The sequence below is a fragment of the Trachurus japonicus genome, chromosome 5 (assembly GCF_045865225.1).
Source record: "Trachurus japonicus isolate A0001 chromosome 5, Traja_1.0".
In the NCBI taxonomy this organism is placed as follows: domain Eukaryota; kingdom Metazoa; phylum Chordata; class Actinopteri; order Carangiformes; family Carangidae; genus Trachurus; species Trachurus japonicus.
This window is the reverse complement of record NC_140911.1, coordinates 33,556,271-33,581,743: the sequence shown is the minus strand read 5'-3', so window position 1 is coordinate 33,581,743 and position 25,473 is coordinate 33,556,271. Positions and strand designations below refer to the sequence as shown.

General features: G+C 43.1%; 1 protein-coding gene across 1 annotated transcript; it reads left to right on the top strand.

Annotated features, from left to right (window-relative positions):
* On the top strand, positions 1-19,927 carry gli1 (GLI family zinc finger 1). Its single transcript, XM_085777631.1, has 13 exons — positions 1-109; positions 7,099-7,208; positions 9,480-9,712; positions 10,293-10,394; positions 10,501-10,699; positions 10,809-10,974; positions 11,213-11,320; positions 12,288-12,428; positions 12,565-12,714; positions 12,808-12,972; positions 13,578-13,820; positions 13,948-14,263; positions 15,101-19,927. Exons 2-13 carry the CDS (start codon positions 7,138-7,140, stop codon positions 17,656-17,658), a joined length of 4,452 nt encoding a protein of 1,483 aa, XP_085633757.1. The 5' UTR covers positions 1-109; positions 7,099-7,137; the 3' UTR covers positions 17,659-19,927.
* Positions 19,928-25,473: the final 5,546 nt, after the last annotated feature.

Here is a 25,473-nt window from a genome sequence, read left to right as displayed (position 1 = left end):
TCGCGTTGAGGTGCCGCACTCGGGCCCTCTAGTGCCTCGATGTCTGTCATCAGTCACTCCGGCTGTGTAGCAACAAGGGATCAACGTTTCATTCTGACATTTCGACAAGGTGAGAACCCCAGCAGTGAGACATCAGCACCACAGCTTCCTCAGCCCACAGTTTACAGTACAGGGATATGAGAGGTGTGAATCAGGACTACGGGGTTGACTGTATCAAACCACAGTTCTAGTGTAGTAAACATTAGTTCAGGGATTATTCTTTCTCGACACGGCTACTGAATTACAAGTTTGTAGTCGTCTTATGCTCATGAACTTAAGATGCTGTAGTAGACGTATGGAAGTGTATATGGAATCATATTTTCACTGACAAAGCCACTCGCTACACTAAAGAAGCACTCATTTCTGTTCTAATTTATTAATTATCTTACTTTATTTTTGTTTGTTAGTTTTTAGATGATCTAATTTGATCTACACCTTCTAAAAACAAAATTTAATCTGCTTTATTTAGGGGTATTTCTACATTTTATATATAAGACAATGTGCATCAGGCCACCATATATTCTAAATTCATCATATCTAGCCTATTAAAAATTGTGTATTTCAAAATAACAAATTCATGTTCAGTTCAAGAAAGTGTCAGTACCACTGTGAACCATATCAGACAGACTTTGATATTGTTTTTTAGATATTTAGACATTTTGGCCATGGAGTTTTTGTCACAGAAATTTGATTTCAGTTTCCTGTTAGATAGAAAATGTTATTTTGCTTGCTATCGCCAAAAAAGCCAAATAAAACATCAGTTTAATAGAATGATTTGATTGTATCTAAACTTATAACTAATCAATAGCAAAACAAATTTGTTTCCCAGCTGCATTCATTCTGCTTGTGTATTTTTGTTGAGTATCTTTTGAAACCAGCAGTTTTCAGCTTAACGGGGATGAAAGCTGTTTAAATCAAACTCAGACTGGCTGCTCATAACTAGATATGACATTAATCTTCCCTGCAGCAGGTCAGTGAGTAGGGCTTATTGTACATTACAGTGATGTCTCCAGCTCTGTGGCCTTTCACTGGTCACACCATTGGCCCCCATCACATTACAGCAGCTGTAAGGAATTCACAGAGTGTGGGTAAAAGGGGTAAAAAACACAGGGGAGGGTGGGTGGGGGAGAAAAGCAGGGATGGAGGAGAGTCTGTGTGGGGTGGGTGGGTTAGAAAAACAAAGCCAGAATTTAAAAACAAAGTTTACCACCGAAGGAAAACAACTGGGCTAGAAGAAGTCGGTGGGTGAGGAGAGAAAGACAGAGGAGGAGGGGGGAGAAAAAAATGAAAAAGAAAACGATGTAGATTCTGCACTGTGGTTGGCCGAGGGCCCGAGCCCCGCCTCCGCCCCCCCCCCTCCCTCCTGCGCTCCGTCTCCAGCCCTAACACAACAGAATCTCCCACAAGCCCAGCCACATCAGGAACGGCTGGCTACATTATAGCTGCCATTATCGTCTCTCAAGTCATAACAGCCAGAGAACACCCACCTCGACTGCAGCTCCGCCAGGAGGGGGAGGGGCGAGGGAGAGGTCGCAAGAGCAGGAATGAGCTGGGAGAGAGAGAGAGAAGGAGAAGGAGAGAGGGAATGAGGGAGAGGGTGGAGGCAGCGGGGGAGAAGAAGGAGCAGGAGATAGCCAGAGATAGCGATACAGAGCCATTGGGAAAGGCAGAATGAGAGGGTGAAAGTAGGGAACAAGGGAGAGGGTGGGGGTGAAAGGCAAAATACTTTCAGGGTGTTTACACAATATAGTCCAAAGACGTGTGTTGTGCTTTGATATTGTGTGTGTGTGTGTGCATGCTGTACAACCAGTAGATGATCATACTGTATACTCGTTACATACGAAACACTCCCTCCCGAGAGAAGAGGAGAAATGAGGTTAGGAGGAGAGGGGCTGTCGGTAAATTCTGCTTTTTACATTGGCTGGGGAAGGAGAAGGAGAAGGAGAAGGAGGGGAGGAGGGTGCGGTGGGGTGGGGGTCATGTGTGAGCCCCAGTTTAATGTTACACCCAAGAGTGGAGCAGCGTAAAGGCCTGAGCGGAGCAGGGCCGTATCAGGCCTTTTGTCTGACACGACCAATGACCTGTGGAAATGTCTGTCCTCTCTGGAGACTTCCTCAGAGGGAGGAGGACTAATCTTTTATGGGAATGTCGCAAATGGCCAGACTGTGCAAGACTAAACAATGTTTCCCTTTTGTATACAACAAACACAAACTATCACCTGAGAACTGAATTAAGTGGGACAAATAGTATATGGAAAGAAAAAAGTTATTGTATGCAGCCGTGCAACAAGTAGAACACCGTTGATCTGCCAACACAGTGGTTAAGATGATATTACACTTAACTGTCACCAGAAGGCTCTAAAATTAAATTAACACACCCAGAGGCATGTTCTAGTGCATTTTGATATTAAAGTGGAATCGGTTGCGTTACATGAGACTTGCTCAATTCAACACATTTGTTGTTTTTTTTTGCTGCTATAACCACACTCTGATGTGACGAGTAATGTTGTGTAACAGACTTTACAGAGTCTGTTCACCAACACTGTTTTTAATCCAGCATTTGCATTATATTGTGAATATGTTAATGTTAAAATGTAAAAGTTGCAGGAGAAGAGAGAGACTCATACAGTTGAAAAAGCTGACATTAGCCTCCATTAGTTACTGGTCATGCCAGACTAAGTGAGGCTGTAACAGCAAAACCCTTGATAGTATTGGACTGAGTGGTATGTTTTATTGCTTATGGATTCAATTTTTTATATTCGTGAGAGAAATGTGTTCTTTCTGTTTTCAGAGGAGACATAAATCTGTAAACGTTTGATTCGTAAGAGAAAAGCCAGGAGCAGATCTGTCTGTATTAAGTATAAGATTCTGCTGAGTGGAGTGCAACGGTTGGGTTTCTGGAACTGAATGAGTAATAGACCATTAAGGATACAAAACCACCATATTTTATTTACCAGTGGTAAGCTGGTTTGGTGACTAAGTAGGTAAGCCGGAATGGAAATTTATTGCGACAAACCACATTCAGGACTTCTTGGGCTTGTTTTTAAAATATCCAGTAGTAAAAGAAAGCTCAGCTAATATCACAATCCAGGAATATAAAATAGACTCATAATAGTTTGTCTCACTATGGATAGTTCAGTGCCCCAAATAAAGCTATGCTTAAATGAAGTCTGATGTCACGCAATGGTTTTTATCCAACAAATGACATTTGTGATGAATTTTAAGTTCTCTTGAAGCTTTTATATTGTTTTAGAGACTAGACCAAATCAGTAGTTTATTTGATGTATAATGGTTAGGTAGCAAATTGTAAAGCTTTGAATTTGAAGGACTCATTATTGTCATTCATTGTTACATTTTAATTTTACCGAATGATATGACTGAATAATTAGTGAATTAATTAAAAAGTGATGAAATATGATTTTTTTTTTTTTTTTATTGGTAACTATAGAACATACACCTGGTCTTCACGATGTGTATTGAATTGAGCTTGTTTTTTCCTCTTAGGTGTTATCATAGCTGTGTATATATGATTGATTATGTTTAGGACAGGGTAACTGTGCAAGATTACAGACGTCTGGCTGTTAGGTGTGGCTTATTTGTATGGGGTGGTGATGTTGTCGGGTTAGTGAACTCGGAGTGTTTGAATGGGGAGGTTTTGGGTGTAGAAAGTGGCTGGACTTCCTGTCCTCATCCTCAGCTCCTTGGTACCAGCCCAGCTCGCTGTGCCGCAGTGGAGCAGGCTTGTTTAGTTAGCCGTTTGATTTATGGCCTTGGGGTTTTTAATATGCTGCTGCCCCGTCCCTCTCAAACCAGGCACCACAAATTACACCAGGGAGCAAACTCCCCAAGAGTTTCTCACAAAATATTGACCTAAAATAGCACAATGCCACGACACCTGTGTCAGCACCATGCACATATGAAATCATCTGTCTGTATATTACAGAAGGTAAATTCATATATCTATGCATACATGTCAAACACAAGCATTCCCATGTATAAATGGGATTGTGTCAATCTGAATTGCTGAGTAGTATATTTGAACTGAAATTTGTCAGTATTCAAAATATTATGTGTTTCACAATAAAAATCTTTTTGGATATAATTTGTTCCAGGTTTAGTAGTGTTTCATTTTCACAGAAACACTCAGTATGGACGAGGTAGTGTTATTTTAACTAGAAATAGCATATGGAAATAAAATATTTTTTCTTTAAGCTATCGTATTACATACCATCAGAAGTAGCCTAATAACATTTTTTCTTACAATCTTGTATGTGAATATGGTCATTAATGAATTAAGTTCAATCACTGCAAAGGGCCACATCTCTGGTTGGTTTTGCTATGTAGCATTAGCAGCTGTTTTCTTACCAGCATGGAAGATATGTTGCAAATGAAACCTTCAGTTTCATCACATTACACACAAAGAGTTGTCGGCAGTAGTGTAAAGCCACACCAACGTTAACGTCTTCATCTGATGTTAGCATTCCAACCAGCTAGCAGTTGTACCAGCTAATCACCATATGCTTGGAAACTCAATGTAACCTGTTATTTGTTCTGAAGAAGGACGTAAATCTTAATAGCTACGTAGCCTTCTTCAAAAATCATACAAATACCAACCTGTCAATCAGTTAGGCGCCATGTCTGCCTTCAGTCTCTTCTTTCAGTGCTCTCCAAAGAAGAGTTGAGTTGCTGTGTAGCCTAAAATGAATTGCGACTACAGCTCCAGCGCTCGCGGGAATGCCCCCACAGACACCATGTATGCTGATACTTCGACATGAATGTTTTCACTATGTTGCGTCCTGCCAAGTAGTGTTATGTTTCTCTCTAAGCATATTTGCTGTTTGCATATTAGTAGTAGAGGTAAATTCTGGTAGGCAGGGTTGCTCAGACTTGCTAAATATTCATGCTGTTGACTTACTAACTGTTGCACTTACTTAACAGTAATTCACTGGGCACAGTGGGCAGCAGTGTAAACTGTGTTCCATCATGCAAATTTAATACACTACATAGTTGAGCATGTGTAAGCAGAGCTACAACAGAAACACTCACAGATTCCAGCTTGCTTGAGGTGGTCTCATTCATTATGCACTCTTCTTGAGATACGCCACCATTTATCATCATGTCAAACACACACACACACACACTTGCTGCGCTGCAAATACACTTGTCTCCAAAACTCTTTTCTCATACACACCTGCTACTGGGCTTACACAGTACAAACTGTATATTTACAGCCACACTCACTCTTTCACGCACACGCATTCTCGGTAGACTTGGTGGCCACTGGATTATTATGCTACCCCCTGGCGAGACTGACAGGTGTGTCAGTGTGGCCTATGTGTGTAAGTGTGTATGTGTGTGTCAGGCTGTCTGCGAGCCCCCTCCTTGGTATTTATGAGTTCTGGACAGCTGAGGTGCTCGGCGAGATCTCTATTTAGCACTTCCGGCTAATTATCATACTCGCATCTGAAGCCGGTGCTGAATATGTGCAATTAGCCCCGGACCGCCCACGTCATTTAGCCACTGGCTAACTTTGCCTACCAAATCCCCCTGGTGGCTTGTGGGCTTAAATAGGTCCCTGCTGCCCCTTTAACACTTGTGCTACTACATAACAGACCCGGCAACCTGTTAGACTCAAACCACAGAGCTTTCATCTGCACCGGACAGCAGCTTTCCCAGACTGGGTTTGAACACTTGTCACATGAACAACAGCAATGTGATATTTTGATCCCACATGCATGACAAATACTTAAAAGCAGATCAAAAGAATGTGGCATCAAAATGGAAATTGATTGTTCCCAAAAAAAAAAAAGATATTGTACAAAAGACAGAAAAAGCCACAGCCTTTTTCCATGTGGTAAAGGACAGTGTGTGCAGTAATTTTTTGGTCTTAATTACTTGTGTAAACCTTGTAAGTGCCCTCAGTTCTGACTATTAGTACTTGCACTGATGTGGTTGGATGTAATGAGCAGGTGCTTGTTCCTCAGATCACTCAGCTAGAATTACCTTACACATACACTCCTGTTGAAAGATATCGTAATATGAGTTTGATACAAAAGGCTGCTCTGTACAGAAGCGCAATGCATTCACGAGAGAAAAAAAAAGTTGCCCCATTCTGTTTTTCTGAATGAGATTAATATCTCAGAATTCAGAGGAAATTTTAAAGGCAAAACAAAACCAGGTTCCCAGATTCACTTTGATGATTTATCCTTTTAAGCTTCGAGGGAAAAATCCAACCCAGATTTTCTTCTTCGTTGTTACTTTCTAGGATGGGCAGGAGTGAGCAGCGTTTGAGGTACAAGACTGTTTAGAGAGAGAGATTAAAGCCAAGCCACAGTTTGTGTCACACGGCTCTTGTGTAATCTGGAGGAGTGTGTCAGGGCACATCAGTACCATCACATGAGAAGCCTTCAAAGTCTCTATAATATACACCGTCACCTCTGCTGGATGGCCACTTCTTATTTATTTAGTGCAATTAAAATGCACAGATAGTTTGTCTATTTCTTGTACCAGATCAAACTGCTTTAAGAGGACATTTATCTTAACATTTGTGTGGTCTTATGGATGTTGTGATGTTTTACATGCTCATATTTCTATATGTGGCTGCAGAGGGTCATGTCTTGCATTGTGGTTTGTTTGCTCCAGATATAGTCTTATAACTGACTGTCAAGGGCTCTCAAAATACACTGTAATGTAGGACTTCTCATTTTTGCATTTCCAGTACAATTTTAAATGTTAAATGTTAATATTAAGTAAACTGTGTTAAATTTTCTACTACTATGTTGGTGTTTTGTACTTCTCTTAAGAAACAGATTTAGGACTTTTTTTTATCATCTGTTTACATAAGTGAGATTGTCAGAGAGATCTTATTTTGCCCTTGAATAGTTTTGCTTGGTTTGGTTTGTTATTAACATCCTACATTTTCTTTTTTCCCCTCCGACCACAATTGTTTTTGTCTATTTGGCTTTTCTTTCTGGTGGAGTTTAGTTTTGTTTAGTTGGGCTGGGTTTGTTTGGATTTCCTCTCTTCACTCTCTAACCGTGTCCTTGTCTCTGTTTGTCAGGTCCAGGGTGTAAGGGGAGCGCTAGGTCTTGGAGCTCCAATGCCAGTGGACATGCAGCCACACCAGGGGCTGTATCACTACGAGACCTCACCCAGCCAGCCCTCCAGAGGGTAAGACAGCAGTTAGTCTACCGCTCCGTCCTCACCCACCGCCGCTCTGTAGCTGCATTTTAACTTCAACTTGTCATAGTGGAAGCCACACACAGGAATAGTTATTTTACATAAGAGAGATTTAAGGAATAAGTCAACAGTTCTGGAAATGTTCCTATTTGAGTAAGGTGAGAAGGTTAATACCACCCTCACGTCTGTTATGTAAGGAGCTGGAGTCGGGACATGGTTAGCATAGCTTAGCATAAAGTTATGTCCAATTATATTTTTCACATTTCTGCACCACCTTGTTAACTTAGTATGAAAATACTGATACATCCATGAAAATCAATAAAGCCCCCCCCCAGGTTAATGCTGGCTCTAGTTATGTGTTGAAGCTATTTCATGATGAACAGCAGTTTATCCAACCTCCTGGCATCTCCTCGCGGCATCTTGGCACGGGTTGCCATATACGGTCAGTGAGCACAGGTTTTGCTCTGTGTACAAGCATGAAGGTATCAAACCTGGCAAGCTCACAGTGACAACAAGGCTTTGGTAAACTGCAAACTTTCACTGAGCCTACCTGTTGTTCCATATTTATTAGTTTACACAGAATTAAATGCATCATGTAGGCCTAAATAAAGTGTTTGTAGGTGTATTTATGAATGTAGGTTTTGGCCGGATATTGATTTTAATCTTTTGATCCCACCATTGGAAAGAAAGAAAATAAGATATTTTCCAAATTATTGAAGTCTCTGATCTTGCTACGTGAACTAATCTCCTTCTTTGTTTCCATGTGTCACTCTATAGATACTTGAAATCAAAAATTATATGTCATCCTGAGAGACTGTTCATGTTTTAACACAGATATTATGAGAGCACAGAAGCAATTGTTGTGGACACAGTACTAGCTCAGCCCCTCAGTCCTCCCCCTCTCCCCCTGCGCTCCTCTCCCCTCCTTCCCCCTTCCTCATGCCACCCAGGTTGCGGGTGGACTCGGCCTCTCTCTGACAGCTGCTAATTACAGGCTGACCAGGCCCTGCTGCGCTCTGCATGACTGCCTCGCGCCCCGCTCAGGTTACCTCGAGTGAGAGAGAAGCGGAGAGAGTTGGAGAGAAAGGTGGTTATGCAGGACAGAGAGAGACAGAGGAGCAGGAGGAGGAGGGAGAAAGGAAGAGGAGATAGAAAGAGACAGAAATGACAGAGGGGGTAGAGAGAGACAGAGAGAGAGAAAGAGGGAGAGACAGAGAAGCAGAACAGAAGGGATGAATGGGAGAACAGAAAGGGAGAAAGGGCTGAGAATAGGAGGGAGGTAAATTCGGGGGGAACCGGCACAGTGGATTAGAGAGGACAGATTAAGCTCCTGTGTGGAATACACGTCGTGGTGAAAGAATTAAAGAACTGAAAGGACGTCTTAGGAGAAGGTGGATGGATGAAGTTTGCTCCTTTAGGAGAGAGGAGCTAGAGGGACAGAGAGAAAGAGGAGAGGAACAGCAGAGACTGAGTTTGAACTAACCAGCGAGGCTGAGGAAAGGTCAGAGAATACATTGAAATTCATGAGAAGACTGGAAAGTTCCAATGAAGCTTCACTTCTAGTTTGGAAGGGGAAAACCCAGATGAGTAAATTTCCACAATGTAGCACAAGATAAGGGCTATACGCCATCTACTGGAGAGAGGCAGACATCACAACACACTAGGGTGAAGATGTGAATCTGGAGGTTTTTTTTTTTTTTTTTTTTACCCCAGCTTGTGTGTGAGTTAGTGTGATTTTACCAGGTGGCCTGTTCCTGCTACCATAAAAGTGTCATTTACTGAAGTTGTGTAATTTGTGTAATCTTTGACGGTTCAAAAGTTCACATGGGAAACAGAAAAATCGAATATTCTTTTACAGATTATTGTCCATTCAATCATTTATTCATTTACTTACTTTTTTACATGTTAATATATTCATTTGAATTGAGTTTCATTTAAGTTTGCCATACAAATGTATTTATTTACTTGTTTACAGTGCTGTTTGCTGCCTCTCAGTGACTTGCAACACAGTTGACTTCCCCTTAAAACTTCTCTTTTGCAAGCTCACCCTCAGCTATTAAAGAGTAAACATTGTTATGTGACACTGAGTCAGAAATCACATTTACAGGACGTGTGTGACATGGTTCACATTTATGTCCAGCTTCTCTTCATTTAGCACCCATCACAGGTTTTTGCAGTAGCAATTTCTCACATTAAGTTAACCTTATTTGTCATAATTTTTATATTCATATATATGATATGTGTTTCTTGGACATTTTGCAGCCTAGTCCCATCAGACCAGTCTCCCTACAGTGATGTGTCTTCGCTCCGTGGCCCAATCCACAACGGCCCACCCCAGGACTGCAGAGCTATGTATAATCCCATGACTCCCAGTATGACTCATGGATCTGGGCCAGGACAGGGGATTGGCCACTGCATGGATCAATACATGAGGCCCCCTCAGGCCCCACCGCCCCACAGTATGATGGGCCACAGGGGCATGCCGCCCACAGAGAGTGAGTCAGAGTATCTTTTACACCTCCTGAATCTCACAGCTGCTACTGATTTGGATTGGAAGATACCTGAGAGACTGAGTAGGAAATAGAAACTACCTAGAGTACTACAATAGGAACCAAGGCAGACATTGTAGAATCACAGAAGAAAAGCAGGTCCTCAGTTAACCTGATGTAAATGTGTTTTGAAAAAGATTCTTTTCTGTGTAAATAGTAGATTGAATGTAAATTATGTAGCCATCTGCTTACTTTTACAGTGTGTCTTTTGCATAATGTATCATACCAGGTGTCTCTCATTTTAAAATTGTTGAGCTTATTTCAGAACAACATTATTCAAAGGAGTTACTATTGTGGATGTTGATGCCTGCAGTTACAATGCCATTTCTACCACATGTTACTTTACCATTTTATCTAATTTCCTCTCTTTCTCACGTGTGTTGTGCATTTTCGACACAATGTGTTGCTGAGATTTTGACCATGTGAATGCTGGTTTAGTAACCAAGCAACCATCTGTCTGCTTCACGCACAACCTGAGAGATATTAATGCTGATGTGTGCTTCCATCTGTCCTTAATGCTGTGCAGGTGGCAACAGCACCCCCTACTGCAACCAGAACAACATGATGTCCTCCCATCATAACTTCTGCCAGGTCCAGCCTGGCTCTGATCAGATTGGCTCTGGTGATGGTAAGGAGACCTATTGGGAAAGTGGTTTGAATTTGAATTTGCTTAAAAAGTCTTGTGTCTTGGAAGCTAACCCTCCCGCTCTTGTCGTCCTCTTGCTCCCCTGTAGGCTCCAGGTTCTCCACACCTCGTTCCATGCTGAAGCTGAGCAAAAAGCGAGCTCTGTCCATCTCTCCCCTGTCTGACGCCAGCGTGGACCTGCAGACGGTAATCCGGACATCACCCAACTCTTTAGTGGCCTTTGTCAACTCTCGCTGTAACCCCAATGGTGCAAGTTCCTATGGGCATCTCTCTGTGAGCGCGATGAGGTCAGATATTTAGCAAATCTCCTATTATATTTTACTGTTTATTTCATTGATGAATAATTTGATGAATTGGAATACCTCAGTGTTTCATATCTTTTCTGTTACTCCGCAGTCCGTCCTTGGGTTACTCCAGCAATATAAATTGCCAATCCAGACAACAGAGTATGTACGGTGGAGGGGCGGGGACACCTCTAGGTGGACACACACCAGGTCCCTGCCAGGCTTCCCGCTTACCTCCGCACAATCCTCGGCTCCACGCTCCACCCAAGCACGGACATGTAAGACAGCTCCCTCACTCACGTTACAAAGCAATAAGAGCAGTTTAGAATCAATGCAGCTTCTGTCACTGGCACCTGGGAGAGGAGGGATGGGGGAGGGAGCAAGAAGCTACGGCAGTTTCTGTGATGAGGAGAATTAAGATCTTTACTTGCATGAATGTGACTCACTGTGACAGACAGACGGAGATTGTGCAAACAGATGCAACACAGAATGATGACGGTATGTGTTGCTTTGTAGCTGAAAACAGAGCCAGGGCTGGGAGTCGTGATGGACGGCATTAATGTGAAGAGCCTGGAGGAGAGATCAGAGGGGGATGTGGCCAGTCCTTCCTCCACTGGGACTCAGGTACAGTAACACGCATATTCTCACAATGCGAATTTACATTTTAATCGTTTTAATTTTTTAGCCTTTGATTGGCAAACACTCAGGCAGTAAGCTAACACTTTATAATAAGTACACATTATTAAGCATTAGTTAGATTAGTTAGAACTACAAACTAATGAGTACACTGCAAAAACTCAAAATCTTTCCAAGAATATTTGTCTTATTTCTTGTCAAAATGTCTCATATCTAGTCAAAACTAAACTCTTTTCACTTAAAATAAGACTCATCACCTAAAAATGAACTTGTTTTGAGATCATTTTCATTTGTTTCAAACATATTTTCACTTAAGATAAGTAGAAAAATCTGCCAGTGAAAGCAGGTTTTTTGTGCTTGTAATAAGGAAGAAAAACTTAATCCACTATCAGATTTTTCTACTTATTTCAAAATATGCTTGAAAGAAGTCAAAAGTGTCTAAAAAAACAAGCTACTTTTTAACATGATAAATCTTATTTTAGGTATAATGAGATTTGTTTTGACTAGAAATCACATTTTGACTAGAAATAAGACAAATATTCTTGGTAAAATTTTGAGTTTTTGCAGTGTAGTCATGGGTTTTAAATAAAGAATTCAGTATTTATTAATGCTTAACGAATGCTTAATAGTGTATACTTATTATAAAGTGTTACAGGCAGTAATAGACAAGCAGTTGTTTGATGGCTCGCACATAATGCATAGATTTTTTGCACTTTTGACACATGCAACAGGTGTTGTCTCAGAATACAAAGTTCTTCTTGCCCAAATTCTTCCAAAGATATGACTCATTCATAAACTGTTTTTTTATGTGACTGTAGTTGCAAATAAATCGAACCATAATCTATCCATAATGCACAATAGCTGGGATGACTGGCTGATATCCAATATGTAATATAGGGCAAATACAGGACTTTAGGATAAATGTGTAACTTTAACAATTTTGTGTGTACATCAGGACCCTCTCCTGGGTCTACTGGACGGTAGAGACGACTTGGACAAAGAGGATGGGAAACCTGAGCCAGAGGCCGTCTACGAAACTAACTGTCACTGGGAAAGCTGCAACAAGGAGTTTGACACACAAGACCAGCTTGTTCATGTGAGAGATACTGATCTAGACACCACAGATTGGACAAAACAAGAAAAACATTTCATATTCCATTTTTCTTCCAATCTCTGCTCTCACACCGTGTGATTACTGATGTGTCTGTGCTGTTTGTCTGTTTACTCTGCAGCACATCAACAATGAGCACATCCATGGAGAGAAGAAGGAGTTTGTGTGCCACTGGCAGGAGTGCTCTCGAGAACAGAGGCCATTCAAAGCCCAGTACATGCTGGTGGTTCATATGCGCAGACACACAGGAGAGAAGCCACACAAGTGCACTGTGAGTCAGCCTCTCTCTTTCACACGGACTATCAGAAGATATTTCCTTCATTGCAACCTCGCTTACAACAACTATCTGTATTTCTGTCTCCAGTTTGAAGGCTGTAACAAAGCCTACTCTCGCCTGGAAAATTTAAAGACCCATCTGCGCTCTCACACTGGGGAGAAACCATATGTGTGTGAACATGAAGGCTGCAACAAGGCCTTCTCCAATGCTTCGGACCGGGCCAAGCACCAGAACCGGACTCACTCCAACGAGGTACAGTAGTGCGCACCACTGGAGAGTAATTCTATAGTCTTTTCTTGTATTTGTTATTAAATGTGTCTTGTAATCCCATATGGGATGGGCCACAGTGGTGGCATGACACAAAAATAAAAATTCATTCATTCATTCATTCATTCATTCATTCATTCATTCATTCATTCATTCATTCATTCATTCTATGATATGCACATAGCTTGAAAGCTTATATGAGCATTTATCTTACCTCTGTTCTTTTGCAACAATAATAATTTAGTAAATTAATAATAATTAATTATTTACACTGCATGGAGTCCATCTAAGGCAGATAAATAATAAATTATGTTTTTTTAAGCATGTGTTTATTGGTCTTTGTTTGCAATTTACAGCAAATCAAACAAGACATTCTTACAAACAAGAAACAGAGCAAACTTTTTCTCCCTATTGTCCCTCCCTTCTCCTCTTCCCCTCGCTAAATAAGTAAAACATTAAAAATATAAAAATAAGATCAAAAATAAAGCAAAAAGGAAGGAAAAATAATAATAATAAATAAATTAATAAGTTAATAAGGGAGACTAGTGGAGATTCACACAAATGATATTTGACACCTTGCTCTTTTGCAGAAACCTTATGTATGTAAGATCCCAGGCTGCACTAAGCGGTACACAGACCCGAGCTCTCTGCGAAAACATGTGAAGACGGTGCATGGCCCTGAGGCCCACATCACCAAGAAGCATCGAGGGGACACAGGCCCACGGCCCCCTGGCTCAGCTATGACCCCTGGAGGTCCCAACTCTGAACTGTTGCTGGAGAAAGAAGAGACACGCCGAGAAGACTGCAAACTGCTGGCTCCTGAGACTGCTCTGGTGGGTGCAGAGTGTCATGTATGACCTGCAAAGTTCTGTCAATATAAGAAAAACATGTGTAAATGTATTATGCTTCACAAACAACTGTCAGTAATTTTAAGTAAACATACATGACATCCTCTTTCAGAAGTCCCAGCCCAGTCCTGGTGGTCAGTCATCCTGCAGTAGTGAGCGTTCTCCACTGGGGAGCGCCAACAACAATGACAGCGGGGTGGAGATGAACCTGAACGCAGCGGGCAGCTTGGAGGATCTCACAGCGCTGGAGGACGGAGTAGCAGGTGGAGGAGGAGGAGGAGGGGAACCGGGAAGTGTAGGAGGAGCAATGGGAATGTCGGCACAGGCTTTGAAGAGGCTGGAGAACCTGAAGATTGACAAGCTGAAGCAAATCCGTAGGCCCACCCCCCCTGGCCGCTGCACCAGCAACAAGTTACCGACAATTCCTGGTAAGTTATTCTTGAACACATCAGAAAATTGCAATTTTTAAAACATTTTTGTTTGTGTAAAATGTACAAAATGGAATGTTTCTGCTGGGCTGAAGGACGATGTTACCAAATTGGAGATCTATGACTGATAAAGGGTTCATTTTTAATGGCTAAAGTTTCAGTTGGATGATTTAAAGCAGAAGTAAGCGATCCGGTAGTTTTGGCTAATGCTGCGTTCCAGGCAGGCTTTTGAAACCGTAAGTTACAGCTTCAAGTCACGACTTATGATTTTGTAGCGTTCCAGGCAACCCGCAACTTGCGTTTCTCCGACCTGTTTTACCTGTGAAAGTCACTATAACGGCCACTCGTAACTTCCGACCCGTGAACGCGCACCAGATCGAACTGGTACGACTTCACAGGTCGGAAATACACGAGTTACGGGCCGCCCTGAACGCACCATAACGTCTTGTCAGCCGATGGAGTTAGCAGCCCCCGCCCTCGTCATGGATCTATTGGTCCTTTTTTGGCTCGTGTCCCCATTTTGACATCACAAATTTTGGGTGATCCCGTCAATCAAGATACGCCAGCTCAGATATTTTTATATGCTGCATTTTTATTTGAAGTCAGTTTCGAGTCGAGAAAGTGAAAGTATAGAATACAGTTTTGTCTGTGGTGTTTTTAATTCTAATTTTAAAAAAGAATAATAATTAGTTACAAAATATTTTTATCAGTAATTTTTTTTATCAATTACTAGACATTTCAGGTGACCTCATTTGAATTCCAGGCGACCCCACATGGGGTCCCGACCCCAAGGTTGAAAAACACTGATCTAAGCTATTTCCTTTTTTACATTTTCAGGTACAGGGGAGAATATGGGAATGTGTGCGCCCTCTCCGCTCCTCTCCAACCGGCGTGTTATGGAGCTGTCTAACCATGAGTTAGGAGGTGGGACTTCCATCGGCTGCTCCTCTAACGACAGGAGGGGGAGCGGCACCAGCAGCCTGAGCTCTGCGTACACAGTCAGCCGCCGCTCCTCCATGGTGTCTCCTTACCTGTCCAGTCGCCGCTCCAGTGAGGTCTCGCAGATGGGAGGAACAGGAGGCGGTGGGTGTCACCTCCTCGGCCCGGAGCAGAGCGTGGGAGACCCCCTGTCTCCGGAGACCAACCGCAGAGGAGCTCCGTGTCCGGGAGGAGGCGGAGGATTGCCGGGTCTTCCTAATTTAACCCCCGCCCAGCAATACAGCTTGAAGGCTAAATACGCTGCGGCAACTGGCGGACCTCCGCCTACTCCTTTACCCAATATGGAGCAGCCGGGAACTCCAGGCAGAAGAGGGGGCGTCTTGAGTGAGTACCAGGGTCAGCCTCTGCCTCCTTTCCTTCAACAAGGTGGCCCACGTAGGCACAGCGCCAACACAGAGTACGGCACCGGTATTATCTACCCTCACCAGGCGCCCGGCAACACCATCAGGCGAGCCAGCGACCCGGTTCGGTCGGCGGCGGAAACGCAAGCTCTCCCGAAGCGCTTCAACAGCCTGACCAACGTCGCCATGATGAGCCGGAGGAATGCGCTGCAACACCGCGGCTCCGACACCAGCCTTTCCCGTCACATGTACTCCCCCCGGCCCCCCAGCATCACGGAGAACGTCATGTTGGAGGCTATGAGTATGGAGCCCCACCTCGCACCTGTTGATGCCAGGGATCGTTCCATGATGATGCCCCCCGGAGAGAGGAGCTTTATGGGATATCAGCAGCAGCAGCAGCAGCAGCAGCAGCAGCAGCATCAAACTCTCGGCGGTGGGGTCGGTCCTCTGTCAAACCAGCTGTCCCCGAGCCACGACTCCATGGGCTGTCCCGACCAGGGCTACATGCAGGGGCACTACCAGAACCAGGGAGGGGAAGTCACCTCCAGAGTTGGTGGAAATCCAATGGCTCAAGCGAGGCCCATTCACCCAGAGGGCATGTCCAATACACTTCTCCAGCAGGCTGAGTACAGCATGAGCACCTGCCAGCTCAGTCCCTCAGGTCCTCATTATCCCAACATCAGTCAGGGTGGAGATGCCGGAGGTCCTTGGAGCGACGCCCACAGCCAAGTCCAAACTTCAGGCCACGCTGTCCAGAACCAGCGAGGAATGCAGTATCCAGATCCCACCCTGCAGTCTCAGCAGCCACAGGCCCACTTCAACAATCAGACCGGCCTCTACAACGGTCCCGACGGAACCCACAAACTCACCATCAAGCCCGAGCAGCAGTTCCACCCCGGGATGGGAGGCAGAGACGCCTGTCAAAGCGCTAAGCTCCAACAGCAGAGGATGATCCTCCAGCAGACTCAGGGTTACCCGCAACAGACAGGCCAAGTTATGATGAGGAACTCTAACAATCCCAGTTGTGACTATCAAGGGCAGAACCAAAAGTCTTACCCCAGCGGAGGGGGCTTGAGTTTAGGTTGTGCCGGATCTGCTCTTGCGGAGGGGGAAAGGTCAGAAACCCCTATGATGCAGGTGAAGGAAATGATGGTCAGGAACTATGTACAGTCCCAGCAAGCGCTCATGTGGGAGCAGCAGCAGGAGCAGCAGCAGCAGCCGGGTGGAATGAAAACTACTACTCTTCCTGACAATATGGATATGAGTGGCCAGACAGCAATGATGCAGCACAGTCCACAGCACCAAAACCAGAATCTTTATTCCAACCAGCAATATCCTCCCTACCCCAATCAGAACCTGGTCATGAGCCCCCCGGACCACAGCCGAGGGCCCAGCTGTGTGACGCCTAAAGACCAGCTATGCTACGGCCAGGAGATGGTGGTGCCCCGGCCTCCTCAGGGACGGAAACCGCTCAGCCGTCAGAATAGCCTGTCACAGGTAGGTGGGGGCTATCTGGGAAGCCCGCCCCACCTCAGCCCCGTCCACTCCACTTCCAGCCCCAGACGGGCGGTCCGACTGCCCCCGGTGCAGCACCCGCAGCACCCGCAGAATGAAATGTTCTCTCCTTCCAATAACAACAACATCTACTACTCGGGTCAGATCAGCATGGACATGGAGAAACACATGGACCCCCAGAACGGGCCTTGTATCAGTCAGCAGCATAGCATGGATCCAACAGGCGGCACCAAGTCCGCCCCCATGGCTCCCTATCCCGAGTCGGCCCCCATCTCCAATGCCTTAGAAAACCTGGACCTAGACAACGCTCGCATAGACTTCACCTCCATCATTGATGATGCCGAGTCGTCCTCTTTCAGCCCAGTGAACAATCCCCTCCAGCCGGGGTCCTCCTCTCAGGCCTCGTCCCGCCTCACCACCCCTCAGACTTCTGTCAGCCTGGCTGCAGGCTCCGGCCTGTCCAACATGGCTGTTGGTGACATGACATCCATGCTTACCTCACTGGCTGGGGAGAATAAATACCTGAACACGCTGTCTTAGAAGACAACACGTAGACATATATTCATACCTTTCAATCAATTTCAGCCTTTGGCAAGGTATTGGTGTAATCAGCCTGGGGTTTAAAACACAGTGATTTTCTCTTCTATGTTGCAAGAAAGGTCAGTTAAGGTGTGACAGAAATGGAACATTTCATGTAATGGATGGATCATTACGCTGGGCTGTTTTATACATCCTCGTAAGCCTTTATGCATAAACCTGACACATTAACACCTGTTTGAGCCAGGATCCTGAACTGGCAAAGAGGCCTGTTGCTACTGGATAGACATGTAGCACAAAAAATGATGTTGTGACATGTGTTCTGGTTGCGAATAGACACATAGCTACTAATGTGGTCCTATCACAGATTTTAAAAATATCAGAATCCTCACCGTGAACCTTAAAAACCAAAGGTGCCTGATCAATCTCCCTTGCTGTATTCTTCCTTCGCTGCCTTGGTACTTGGTAGTTTTTCTGTGCCCTAGACACAGAGTCAAATGCCTGATATGAAACTGATGGTGAACTTTTTCCAAACAGGCATTCCAGTCACAGGGCTGTGACGACAGTGGAGCAGAGAAGGATAGGCCTGCATGTAAATACGTTTTATATAGGCTACATTTATATATGTTGTGTATATGACAATGAGACATCCCTTTGTCTCTTGATTGAATGCTTTGATTCTGAAGGCCAGTGTCCAGATGGGAGGTTGTAAGATGCTTGTTTGGAAAGGATGAGAAAGATATGCTTTTAGTGATTGAGAAATAATTTCTTGGTGCTACTAAATATTAATCTGTTTTGCTAGGGATTTCTTCCTTGTCATGAACACCACACTCTGTACCAGTGGCATATCAGTATTCTTACAAAAACACAGACACACACATAGTATTCCCACACATCTGCAAATGCAGACACAGATGCACACGTAGCCTACACACGGACGCTCAGGACTTTGAATATTGAATCTTTGCTGTTCAAATTATGTTGTAGATGCCTTTCCAGACAGAGAGTTTGCACTCCACATGTTTACTGTATGTGTTCCTAAAGCAGCTGTGTACATTTTTCAGTGGTGTTTATAACTGCGAAAACAGAAAGTGCCCTGCTCTTTCAAAGGTACATACACAGGGGGGATAACAAGTAAAGCTCAAATATATAGTAAGTGCAGCAATCCCCTCCATGTTACATTATGTTGGATATATTCAAACATACTGCCTTAGCTCAACATTAACCAGACCTACGACTCGTACATGACTCAGCTGAGGATGACGGCTATTTTAATTAAACCCGAATCAGCTGGTTTTGTATTTGTTAACAGATCAGTAATAGTGTCTGTAACTGAGGTACATTCATAGTACAAGTGCTGCTGCACTTTGGCTCTTATCCCAAAGAGGAGTTATTTGGAAAAATCTGCATTACTAATTCAGGATGGGGGATCGAGAAGCAGGAATTTTATCACTTGCTACCACTGTAGTAAAATACATGTTGTACAGGTACATTGAGGTACTTTTTGTGCGACTGTCGAGCTGCATCATGTGAACGAAGGCTGCAGCTCTCAGCAGGAGAACTAATTTTACACTGTGGCTTTGCACTGACTACAGCACTGTGTGGAAAGGTCTCTGTCTTTTTTGACTATTCACATGAACCTCATTTTGATAAAAGAAAAGAATTGTCACAGTATTTTTAAATAGTCATTGAAGAACACATCTGAGCACAGCCAGACTCAATAAGGCCACATGAAAGTGTTGCTGAAGCGTTTTATGTGACTTTTTCAGACTTTAATAGTAGCGTCACTTCAAAGTGTTACTAAGCATTAGCAGGAATGAACTTTCATTCATTTTGAAAAAGAAAAAGAGTACGACGTACCAAAGACACCTTAAAGCGACTGAGAAAAAGATGCACAAATAGTCTATTTTAACACAACACTAACACTAGCAATAAGCAACATTGACTGATAGTGCTGTTCTTTAGAATGTATGAGATGTTTTGTACAAAATTATCTTTTTATATTAATGAACTTTATGGATGTTGCCTTCTATATGTGTCTCTGTGTGTTTGTTTTTTTGTTTTTGTTTTTATAACTGTCATCCTTCATTCTGACTTTTTTGCTGGCAAAAGAATATCAACTTTAGCAACAGAAAGCTATAATAGTAGCATTAACTATAATAGACAAAAGCCAAGTGTTATATTTTGTGTACAATTTTCTACATTTTTATACAAATGTGCTATATTTTACCAGTTTATGAATAAACTTGTTCAGTTTGGGATGAATGCAGAATGTTTGACCAACTTTTTTGTGCATTTTTGCAGCTTTGTGTTTCATTACAGCAGTAACCAGATTGTTGTAATAGAAACTGTGTATTTTAAGGAGGTTTGTTCTAAGCTAATGTGTTGTGACAGGGAGTAAAATATCCATAAAAGAAATATCCCTCTAAAGTCTTGTAAAGAATGGTCGCTCAGCAGGGTGACATTTGTACATGTGCCTCCATGTGGATTAATGCAGTGACTCCTTTCCTCCAATAGAGTGCAGTACTGCCTGAGAACAAGGACACAGTAAAGCCTGCACTATTTCATTCACCTCAAATGAAGGCCCATGGCAAAACCTGAGTATAGAACTTCCTACATAGCTTTCCAGTAGTGCTATCTATTTTGCACAGCGGTGATCCAGCACCATCCACCCCAGAATTTCTAAACATCTAACCAACAGGCCAAACAGAGGATATAAATCTGACATGTGTTCTTTTTCCCACAGGCTAAAAAAAACCTCTGTTATGAGTATGATTTAGACCTGACTGTCATGGCAGCCTTTTTATTCACTACAGTGAACTGCAAGGCAGCTACAATAAATAAGTGGATGAGCATTAAAAATGTCTAATGTTGATGACATCAGTGCCTGGACAGACTCTCTGTGGTCGATGGGCACTGGCAATGGTGTAAGAGAGAAAAACGACTGCTTGTAAAATATTATCAACATCACATATATTCTCTAAAATACATTATATGAGAGGCTGGTGGGAAAAATGGAAGAAAAAATTGGGAGTTAAAAAGTTCATACCCATGATACTGTGTCATATGACACTGTACACCAGTGGTTCCCAATCTTTTGGGCTTGTGACTCCTTAAAATGAAGTCATGTCTATTTGTGACCCCACATCACAGGATATGGTGGTGTGGAAGTGAGTTATGAGCTGTGCAACCAACGAGTGATTTTACCCGCAGATTGAAGCAAAATTAGAGAAAAGACAGAAGAAATAAACATAATTTTGTGTAACAGGGATATTTTTTCCCTTCTCATCCCTTTAAACACCCCTCAGATTTATCTTGGCATGCATGAAGTGTCCCTCTGCCAGGTTGACAACCGCTGCTGTTCACTTACTTAAACTACACAGCTGCAAAGTAAAACTGATAGCCCAATTAGAAACACTTTTAGACTAATTAGACCAGGACCACTGGGGATATTAAAGTTATAGTTTCATAATTGTTCAAGTCAGTCTCAAAACAATATTCCTGTCCCCACTTGATTACTGAAACAGCTTTTTCTTGTGGGTTTATGGGAAGCAAGATCTTCCCTCCTTCGATTAAAAATGTGTTGAAAACTTAAAGAAAAGAGTTCAAGCGGGGATCCAGTCTTTTCAGACAAAGTTATTTCTACCCCTCCACGAGTCTGCAGCTCCACAAAGAAACACAAAGGGTGAATTTCAACTTTGCAAGATATCCACTTTATTTTATTAACTGCACAGCTTATAAGCCTGTGACTGCTGAAGCTTCACTGTGGCTTCATATAAACTTACACTGAAAGTGCATTAAGAGGAGTTCTTTTATAGGAACAGAAGGAATGATTTAATCAAGCAAAACCCTTTTTCCCCAGTGTTCACATGCACTCCTATTGTTTTAAGACAGACTTGAAAAATGGCAACCTAACCTTTAATTTCAAGAACAACTGTGCAAGCTTGTAGCCTTGAATTGGCGGTAACCGTGGCAACATCACCTACAGTACAGTACTTCTGCCACATGCAGCCTTACCAGGTTAGCCGATTCCCACTTTCGACAGGCAACACGTTAAACTGTCTACAAGCAAACATGTAAAACTTCATAAGGATTTGAACTCTAATCCACACCCATGGAAAGTGGCATTACGCTCAAATATTACACTTCCCACATCAGAATATTGTAATAACAGATTTCTCCGCCTTGTCTGTTTCCTTTCTTTTTTTTCACAGTTTTGTAAAACACCTTGTCATGTGTTATCACTCTCATTTAATCCGCTGTTGGTGTTTGGTGAAAACTGATTTACAGTAACCTTTTAAAACACCACCGCCACCATTACTTTTTACAGTGCTGGCTCATTCTGCTTCAGGGGCCCCAGTGTGCTTAGACGATATTGGCATTGTGGTGTTGTGGCATGGCGCAGTAGACTCACGGCAGCCACTACAGCCTGGCAGTGATGTCGAAGTTGACTCATTTGCTCCAAGGCGAGGGGAAGTTCTCCTGACGGACTACTGATTTGTAATCTGGCATGTCCATCATCTCTGATCTGAAACAATGGCTGAATCTCCACACAATAAGATCCAATAGATCTTTTTTTTATGCAGGACTGGCAGCACAGAGGGATCAAAGGGAAAGAATCTAATTTTAATAATCTTATGGCTACATGTTGCGTGCACACATCTGGGGAAAATATTTTTGCACAAAAACAACTGTCACAGCTACTTTAGGTCCGTACGCCCTTTAGAATGCGCCAGCTTGATGCACTCACACATATCAGAAGTTGTCGTTTGGATAGTTTACTGTCACTCCTTGCAATGGGAAAAGGTACACACACTAAAAGAGGCCACTACTATGCTGTATTTGTTTAATTTTAAGAGTCTAACTTAACCCCTTGTTTGACATAGGGATGTAAATCTCAGAGCCACAGCATGGTGACCTTCACTCATTCTTTTGGACCTTTTGGAAACGTTGTCTTGTCTCCTGCCTCAGGCCAAAGCGATTGTAATGCAAAACGACCTAGTTTGTCACAAAATTGAATGTGTGTGTGTGTGTGTGTGCACGCGTGTGCGTGCATGTGTGTTTATAATTTATATTCTTGGACAGATTTGTATAAGACTCCAGTAATAAAAAAGATATATTTAATGGCACTAATGCAATGATAGTTTAGTCAACCTTCCACGGCATGATCGCCACTCTTCTGTAGACTTACAAATGGAAGTGCCAAAATAAGAACTGAGTTTTTCAAATGCAAAGAAGTGGGCAGCATAATGACTTTTCTCTTTTCTGCTCTTGCCATTCAGAGGGAGGCTTTTCTTTTCCTTTGTCACTTAGGTTGGCATATAATTAACTCCTGCTTAATATGCTGTTTAAGGGCTCTCCTCCCCATGCAAGATGCTTTGAACCCATAGACCACAGACAGGGACAAAACCCCAGTGGGACAGCTTCCTCCATGCTCCTCTCTCTCTCTGTGTGTGTGTGTGTGTGTGTGTGTGTGTGTGTGTGTGTGTGTGTGTGTGTGTGTGTGTGTGTGTGTGTGTGTGTGTGTGTGTGTGTGTGTGTGAGAGAGAGAGAGAGAGAGAGAGAGAGTGTGTGAGTGTGTGTCTGTGTGTGTGTGAGAGAGAGAGACAGAGATAGAGCAAGCAGTTATTTCAAAAAAGACAATAGAAAACTCAAAGTATACCACCACTGCATTGTTTTGTCCTTGATATACTGCACAACTATTCAGCCAAAATAAGTGTGTGCACAACCATTCAATATTCCAACAGTAAAACAGGAATAAACTCTGCACATGCTCCGCACATACTTCTTCAGATGCCTTTAAAAGACGCACAGTGGGTTCATATTCCAAATAAATGAGGGGGGCTGTGCTCTAAACAGTTGATTTATTGTATCTTTGACTGGTTAAACCCATCAGAGAAAATGCAGTGTGGCATTTTTTTTTTATTAAAGTCATATAAACAGTAAAAAGTATACAGCCGTAAACTTCAGGTACCATATAGCCTAACAAGCTGCAATTTGTCCATCACTACATGTAAACAAATTAGCTCTCAATGAGAAATGTACAAGTTGATTTCAATCAGTTGATATAAAACATATTCACTTCATCTGAAACTCATATCAACGTATCTTAAAAAAAAAAAAAAAGCAGCTCCCAGGACCCCTGAAGCACCTCTGCACCTCTGTGACCCTCATCTGTAGCAAAGTTTATTGCGCCCCCTCCTCACCTCCCTCTTTTCCTCCTCCCTCTCTTCCACCCATCCCGCCACAAAGGCCTGTGATGACCCCTCTGTCCCTCTTTTCCCTCAGCCCTCCACTCCCTCCCCACCGTCAGGATGCTTTCTCTTCCACAATCCTTTAAGAGACAAACCCCCAGCAGTCATGACGGGTGAAGAAATGGAGGGGGATGCATTTCTTTCTTTTCTTTTCTTTTTTTTTTTTTTTACTCACGAGCAGTTGATATTGGGAAAATGGTCTTGTGTAAAATGTGACCACAGGTGCATGTGAGGTTGAAGGAGTAAGTGGTTGGAGTTTTAATCAGCTTCATAGAAATGGAAATATGTTCAAATGTGATAGATAAGGACAGCATCTTAGGTTATCAGTTAATTTTTTTTTTTTTAATAAAGTGTCCGCCTCTGGTGTCTGTGGGTTGTTTGTGATGACTGTTCTTGTTTCATATGGTCTATCTACAGTATCTGTGACTTCCTTATACAACCTCATATAGCAGTATTACAAACTCCTAGATGTACTCATGTTGAATGTTAACTGGAATTCACTTAACTGTAAATCTCCTCTACTGTGCCAGTTTGTTTACAGGCTCTCAGGCAGGACACATTGTGTTTGGTGAAGAGCTACTCTGCTTGCCTTTATTATCTTAGAGTTACTAAGAGGTGGTGGTAGTGGGGGGGCACTAGAAAGCCAAGGTGGGGGTCCTGAACGCTGCGTTAGAGTTTTATTTCGGATGTTTTTTTCATTTGCAAAACAGATTAAGGTCCAGGTTGCAACACAAAGGACCCGTCGATGCACCACTTCCTACAGCCATCCAGGAGTGAATGGGGCGCAGGACGGGGTCCACTCCAGGGTACTTGAGCGCAGGTGCGACGTGCATAACAGTTGGGCCATAAACCTCAGAGTAGAAGAGGAGGAGGAGTGGAGGAGTGCAGGAGGGGGGTATGCGCATATACCTGTTTTCATTAACCTGTTGTTAGCATGGTCTTCACCTCGTGGTGGAAGGAAGCTAGTGGAGAGAGATGAGCCTGGTCTACAGCCTGCCCTGGAGGTAAAAGTTTGAGAGCCAACACAGCTCGGCCTCTCTGAGAAAACGTGAGATGTAATGAGTTCTTCCTCATCAGATTCAGTAACGATAACATCAACAATAGGCCTACATAAATGCCACACGATCGAGTGATGAGGAAAGTCCCACATGAAGTCCCCAGATCGCCTGATTTCTCCTAATCTGATTAATTTGTAACTTCATTACCCAGAAGAAATGATGTATAGCCTATCTTCACACATTTGTTTTTATTCTTTATTTTCGGACATGTTCTCTGTCGGTTTAATTAAGGTGACATGTGAAGTTCACGCCGTGACTTCCCCACGTTTACATGAAGGAAACGAGCACATGCTGCTGGGACATCCACGCTCCCGGGATTCCCTCTGAGCAGAGGAGGCGCAGCAGCAGCCAGTCAGTGCGGGGTAATATGTTGTCACAAAGTATATCGGCTGTTGTAACATGCATACAGGCGCTATGTGCAACTCTTACCACCGTTTCTTAACAGGAGTAAATGAGGAAGGTGGACGCTCGCGGTGCCAGGGGCTGACCTCAGGGCCAACCTCTGC

Excerpts from the sequence above, each read along its gene's own strand:
- gli1 (XM_085777631.1), top strand. The coding sequence starts at position 7,138 with ATGCCAGTGGACATGCAGCCACACCAGGGGCTGTATCACTACGAGACC. Across the intron at positions 12,715-12,807 it reads AGAAGCCACACAAGTGCACT|TTTGAAGGCTGTAACAAAGC; the intron begins GTGAGTCAGCCT and ends TTCTGTCTCCAG. Across the intron at positions 12,973-13,577 it reads ACCGGACTCACTCCAACGAG|AAACCTTATGTATGTAAGAT; the intron begins GTACAGTAGTGC and ends GCTCTTTTGCAG.